This window comes from Palaemon carinicauda, chromosome 1 (genome assembly GCF_036898095.1).
Source record: "Palaemon carinicauda isolate YSFRI2023 chromosome 1, ASM3689809v2, whole genome shotgun sequence".
Taxonomy (NCBI): Eukaryota; Metazoa; Arthropoda; class Malacostraca; order Decapoda; family Palaemonidae; genus Palaemon; species Palaemon carinicauda.
The window spans coordinates 240,874,496-240,881,995 of NC_090725.1; the positions used below are offsets into that span (position 1 = coordinate 240,874,496).

At 33.0% G+C, this 7,500-nt stretch overlaps 1 protein-coding gene across 2 annotated transcripts in view; it reads left to right on the forward strand.

The window, feature by feature from the left end:
* Positions 1–2,574, forward strand: part of LOC137654566 (protein scylla-like) — a 3,958-nt gene extending 1,384 nt beyond the window's left edge. For both annotated transcript variants that reach the window (XM_068388319.1, XM_068388310.1), the window contains exons 2-4: positions 666–846; positions 1,141–1,305; positions 1,696–2,574. In XM_068388319.1, the coding sequence (XP_068244420.1) occupies positions 666–846; positions 1,141–1,305; positions 1,696–1,783 (434 nt within the window). In that variant the 3' untranslated portion in view covers positions 1,784–2,574. The remainder of the gene's footprint in view (positions 1–665; positions 847–1,140; positions 1,306–1,695) is intronic.
* Positions 2,575–7,500: the final 4,926 nt, after the last annotated feature.

The window sequence follows — 7,500 nt, forward strand, 5'->3', positions numbered from 1 at the left end:
TGTGTGTGTGTGTGCGCGCGTGCATAATATGAGTGTGTAAATGCGTGTCATAATCAAGTACACTCACTCTCTGGCATCAAAGCTCTAGATAATGTGTTGAGTGAATGTTGAACATAGGATTCTTACTTGATTATAATATGCTGCCTCATGCATCGCTCCTTTGGGTATTGGATATTAGTGGACACATATGTATAATGTTCTTGCATGCTTAACTGCAACAGTAATACACGTGTGTAAATGTGTATAGTTGCAACCAAAACTCTTTCAACTTTATAAATACCGGAATTAAGATTACTTTATATTAGTATCTGAGTTGTTGCCAGTTAGTCTTTTACTCCGAAGTATTTGAATCCTTAACAAACCTTGAACGAATACTGTGATAATTAACAGCGAAGGTTCACTTTCTTGTATCTTTGTATTTGTATCATTGCCTTTTTATTTTGTATCTTTAGATAGTGACAATAATTGTTAGTACTGTGATGTTCTTTATTGCTATTGAAATTATAATCACTGTAATAATCATGACAAAACCATCTACGATTGAAAGTTATGCTGCATCACAGCTACCAGCCTAATAGAAGACGTCAATCGAAAATAAGCTATTTTTTTCATACGGAAGTTAATTACGGAACACACTCATTGCATTGTCAATGTTCTCCTCCTAGATGACTTTGAAACTTGGCTTGAGGATCCGACAGAACGCGTGACTCAGGCCACACTGAGACGAAGAGTGGAAGAAGAAATGCGATTAGCGACAGACGATGGCATCTGGCTTCCTCCATCTCTCTTGGATCAAGTGGCTGAGGAAGTCCTCCACCTGTCCAAGGATGAACCCTGTGGACTCAGGTGAGATCTACTTTTCCTTCTCGTGGTTCATTTGCTGGCAAATTACAGTTGCCACGTAAAGGTGCCTAGTGCCGGTTTTAATGTATTTCTACTCTAATGCTCGCTCTTAGTCCTTGGTATTTAATTTTCTGGTTTTATTTCTTTTTCATAGTTTCGTGGAATATTTTACATTTCCACGTTAAATGTAGCTTTCCTAATCGCAGTCAAATCATGAAACACGTCAAAATGCATCACATACCTCTTATATATAAATATATTATCAAATATCTACTGAAATTAATCTCCGACCCTCAGGGGCTGTGTGGTGTTCGTCACGTGGAAGGACGGCGTTTCCAATGACCAACCACAACCCATCGCCCAAGTTAAAGCCGACTCCAGCACACCAACCACACATATCTTAGTCTTAACTTTGCAACCGGATTGTTCTTCTTGGTATAACAGGATGGCGAGAATGATCAGGTAAGATTAATTCCTTCGTGCTCCTCGGGTACGGTCGTGCAGAAATATGAAGTTATTCACAGTCACGAAAATATGATGTATTTCACCCAACTTACGGATAAGAACACTCAAGATTCTGTTGTTAGAGTCTACAACAAATTTATTGATAGGTGCTCTCTCTCTCTCTCTCTCTCTCTCTCTCTCTCTCTCTCTCTCTCTCTCTCTCTCTCTCTCTCTCTCTCTGTAAGGGATATGTTGAAGTGTAGCCTAAGTGTAGCAATCAAGTATTAGGATTTAGAAATATATACACAAACTTCTATATATTCATTAGTAGAGTTTGAAATATCATTGCATAAGAAGCGTTAATCTCGTGACAATCCAGATCTAATGTTCTCTCATTTCTCCACACAGGTCGTTAGACAAGAGAGAAAGAAGACAGCTGGTGGCGTCTCCCCAATACGAACTCGTAAAGAGAAGATTATGCAACTTTGAAGAATGAGGCTTCTTGGAAAAAAAGACTTTCCATAAAAATCTCAATCTTCTTTTTTAATTGAGTTTTGTCATTCCAATGATGAGTTTATTGGGTTGAACTACCTAACATCGAGTACTCGGTTTAATTTCATATTTTACTTGGAACAGGCTAAAGGAACAAATGTTCCTCTTCACTCTTTAAGGAATATATATATATATATATATATATATATATTGTGTTATGTCACATAACATGGTTTTCTGAATGTAAAAACGAAATTTTATGTATACTGTTCAGTCTTATGTCACTTTGTTTTTGTTAAGTTAGAGACTTCAAAAGTGCAATAGTAATATAGTTTACTGTCGATACCAAACTTATTACAAAAGCAAAGGTAATGATTGGAGACAGAGAGAGAGAGAGAGAGAGAGAGAGAGAGAGAGAGAGAGAGAGAGAGAGAGAGAGAGAGAGAGAGATTGCTTTCTATTTTTTGAGTATTCATTAGTATCTCATGTCACTCGTACATATTTTTTCATTCAATCATTAGATGTAAATAATTTCATTATATTTTTTTGCGCAATCAATTTTCGTAAGATCATTTATATGAATAGGATAATTAATTTTAAAAGTATTGTATGTATTTATTTTCATTTCATGCATATAGTAGGACAGAGAACATCATGCTTATGATATAAATGTGAAGAAACATTTCACAAACGTACAAACATGCAGGCATTCTCAAAATAACAAAACGACGACATTATTCATTTTGTACTTTCGTCAGACATGTCATTATCTTTTTCCAAATAAAGTTTTTTTTTTCATGTCCCGTCTTTCATGTACCCAAAAGATTACACGAAAAGGGAGGGAAGTGCTTTCGTAATGTAGGCCAGGTCCCATTAAAAATCTTTTGCTACCTCTGACGATTTCCATTGTGCTGTGTGAACATGGTGTACTTTGTAATTATCGTTGATGAATGCATATGATTTTTTTTTTATACAAAGTTTCGCAACTGTATCATATCCTGCCTTTATACTCTTCGGATTGACATATACAATGTTGCATTAATGATGACGTGAAAACACTAATATTGAGATATAGCAAGTAAAAAGGCGAGTTATATCTCATGGAAAGATAGAGGTGGGTGTTTTTATTGATGGAAGCTTCGAGAGAGCGTCTATAAAAGAGGGATGGATATCACCAAGAGGTAGAAGAAAGATCCACGTAATTAGAGCAAATTTTCTAATAGTAGTAGTAGTCGTAGTAGTAGTAGTAGTAGTAGTAGTAGTAGTAGTAGTAGTAGTAGTAGTAGTAGTAGTAGTAGTAGTAACGGAGAGATGCTAGTCGACGAAGGTAAAGGAAGTTTACCCACACTTCCCATATTCCTTTGCGACAATCTAATAGGTCATATCGGAGTGTATCTATAGCCTATCTACTAAAAGTCATCGCTTTTTCTTCTTGCTCCATTGTTGATATTATATTCTATCTTTTAAGAGTGACCATATGTGTGTGTGTGTGTGTGTGTGTATGTATATGTGTATATATATATATATATATATATATATATATATATATATATATATATATATATATATATATTTTAATCCTTATTTAATAAAGGATTAATAGAAACAAGAAAGGGGCGGGCCAAATATGGTCGCTCTTAAAAGATAGATTAACAAGGCAGATAGAACAGGAAGAAAATACGAAGATTGTTAGCGAGGTAAAGAGACACACACACTCCAATATGATCTGTTAGATTGCCATAGAGGAATTGCCTCTAATTTTAGAGAATATCATCTTCCCATTACTACTTATCTACTTGATATAAGTAACAAAATATTTTCTGATTACGTGTATATTTCCTCTATTGATAAGATGTGTATAAGTTATAATCTTAAAGCAAAATGTGCTTCATAGATATTTTATGAGATTACGAACATGTACTACAGTATATAAAAAATGAATATACTTTCCCATCCAAATAAAGTTTGAGAGAAACGTCATATGTTGAGCATTGAGGTTCTGCGGTCGGAAAAGTTCCGTCCTTCCTCAAGGATTGACGTCAGAGTTACGTTGAAATAGGTGTTACGGTCAAGTCTTCGTGGAAAATCAATATCTTTTAGTTGGCCTCAATGAAATGGATTGTATTAGGACGGGTTTCTTTCTCTATTTCTTCTTTTTTTCATTGAAGCTTATTTAAGTATATATATATATATATATATATATATATATATATATATATATATATATATATATATATATATATATATATATATATATATATATACACACGTAGGTTTGTATGTTTATACATGTATGTATACATATATACGTATGTGTGTTCACATATATATGCATATATATATATGTATATATTTATACACACGTATGTATTTGTATATATTATCACTAGCTAAGCTACCACCCTAGTTGGAAAAGCAGAATGCTATAAGCCCCAAAGCTCCAGGAGGGAAAAATAGCTCAGCGAGGAAAGGAAATAAGAAAAAGCATAAACTACAAGATAAGTAATGAAAAATATAAAACATTTCAAGAACAGTAATAATATTGAAATAGGTCTATCATAAATAAACTAAAAAAAAAAATCCTCCTCTTTAACATAAAAACATTCACTTTAATTTTGAACTTTTGAAGTCTGCTGATTCTACTGCTTGATTAGGAAGATCATTTCACAATTTGGTCATAACAGTAATAAAACTAATAGAATACTGTGTAATATTAAGCCTAATTGAGTATCGTTTGGGAAGATCTAAGTGCAAAAGACGGTCACAATTATGCAAAATCTTATGCATTTTGCATGAAGAACTAACTGAACGACGGTGACATTGATCAATATCTAGATCAGGAACAAGAAATTGAATGCACACACACACACACACACACACACATATATATATATATATATATATAGTATATACATATATGCATATATATATATATATATATATATATATATATATATATAATGTGTGTATACATACATACGAACAAACACACTCACATATGTAGAGATAGATATATAAGATATTTCATGTATATATATTCAACTTTATACATTCTTAGATGTAAGCATGCACAATAACTACTGTACTTTTGTGCATATTATGTAAACATGGGTATATATGGTTACATTTGCACCACGGCGGTAAAAATTACATTGATATCAAACTGATGTTTGGCATTTGCGATAATGTCTTCACTTCTGGTCTTTAAACATTTCCCAAGTTTTTCCTTCGCCTGCACGTCTTTTTAACAGAAACAATGTGCAGTATACGCAAACCATTTCATATTGTATGTTCAAGTACAAGCATATTCAGAGAGCAACAGTTATCGCAATTTGAAATTTTTTTTTTTTTTAATTGATATCTTTTTATGTTCCAAAGACTTCCCCTCCATTCTAGTGTCAATCCTGACAAATTGAATTCCATATAATCCTTTAGAAACTCACATAGTTATTTCACTGAATCTATATGCATTAACGTGCAGACACCTTTAGAATCATAGGTTTAAAGCACGTAGTAGTAGCAGTAGATGTAAAAGCCAAAGTTCGATAGTTTGTTTGATTGGATTATTTTGCTAACTTTCCTTTTAAGGAGCGAAGTGTGGAGGTTCAATATGAATGAAAGAAATGAATGAATTTGTATGCGTAGTATCCTATATGTGGAGCCATGAGTATTGAAAGGGAGGTATGCAGAAGTGATGAGAAGTTTTCCGTTAGCAAAAGCAATTAAGACTGAAAAAAAAAGATAAAGAAATAGTAACATTTATGAATAGGTAAATTATAATACTGAAGGGTGTTTACTAAGCCGTCAGAAATATTTAGTCATGTGGTTTTGCACTAGATATTTATTAATATAAACACTATAGTGAGCTAGCGAAAGAGTTGTCTAAGCTTGTCAAAGTTTACATGCTGTATCTCCCTTAGGGTTTAGAAGTTCCTCAGCGTAAAAGCATTAAATCTGGAAAGTCTAACAGCCGAATGAAATGTGGACCAGAAAATAACAAAGGTAACACTACCGCATATGTTATTTTTGTAATCCTGTACGAGCGAGAATTAGATAAAAAGGACTTAGAGACAGAAAGACTGTTAGAAGAATGACATTGCATATCAGTAAGACGTCAACTCATTTCTTGATTTATTCCCAAACTCGATCTTATAGATTTTACTCTTGGGTCACGTTTCCTATGACGTCATACTCGGAAAATACTTTGTCACGAATGGAAGTTGGAGGCCTTATTGCTCTCTCTCTCTCTCTCTCTCTCTCTCTCTCTCTCTCTCTCTCTCTCTCTCTCTCTCTCTCTCTCTCTCTCTCTCTCTCTCTCTCGTTTACCCATCCATTCACTGGTTCGCCATTTTTTGATAAATGACAAAAGGACCTTTTTTATAACTTATGTCATATTTCTTCACCGTAAGCTAGATATCGGCTTTGTACCAAATCTTTCATTCTCCATTGTTGATTGAAAAATCAACCATCTCTATCTTTTTTACTCTCGTTCTCTCGCAACCTTATTTTTAAGATCATATAAAATAGGAAATTGCCGGAGTTTAAAAATTTATTTTTCTACATAGGTAATCATGAGAGAGAGAGAGAGAGAGAGAGAGAGAGAGAGAGAGAGAGAGAGAGAGAGAGAGAGAGAGAGAGAGAGAGAGAGAGAGAGAGAGAAAGTAAGTCTTTAGTATATTCATGACATTTCAATTCAAAGGAACTTAAACATTTATCACAAAAGAGATTTAAAATCAGAAACTGCAATTGTTTATTCTTTAACATATCTTTTTCTCCACGACAAAATGGAAGTGGAATAAAAAGCTCGCTAATATTACATACAGTAGATGCAATTCACCTGTCTGTCATCACACTTAGGTCCCGTTTTCTGTTGTATAATCCCGTTTTCTGTGATTGTGTTATCTTGTTAGTGCTACATACCTGGTTACGACCACATCTAATGCAATAAGATATTTGAAACTGGATTGTTTTGGTACAACTAAGAATAAAATTGCAATATTGGTATTATTTATTTACAGGGAACACTATATATATATATATATATATATATATATATATATATATATATATATATATATATATATGTGTGTGTGTGTGTGTGTGTGTGTATATATGTGTGTGTGTGGGCGGATGGATGTGTGTGTATATATATATATATATATATATATATATATATATATATATATATATATACATATATATATACATATATATATATATATATATATATATATATATATCATATTCTCTTAGTATATTTGTTGTTAAACAGTAGCCTCAAAGACTTCTAAACTTCTTGATTTCTAAACTTTTAACGTATACAATTATTCCTGTAATAAAGGAATCCAGACAGAAAAAGGGAGACAGTTTCATTTCTAGGTGGCTTCGAAGCCCATGTATTAGGCTAATGAAGTGGACATGAACCACGAAGCCATAGATGTTAAGTTATAGTGATTTCAATCAAATATTCATATATCAGACAAAAATTAATTTTGACTGCAAGTTTTCATTTTTTGGGGGGGGGGAATACTAATATCAGATTTTCTACGTCTTTACTTGATAACATCAAAATGATCAATATATGTTTGAGGGAGTTTCAATGCACGTTTGAATGTGAACTACCAACACCCATAGTTCGAAACTTAGACATTGTCCTAATAATTTCAAATAGAGGAAGAATTACATAAACAGACTTAGAGACAGAAAAACTGTTAGAAGAAT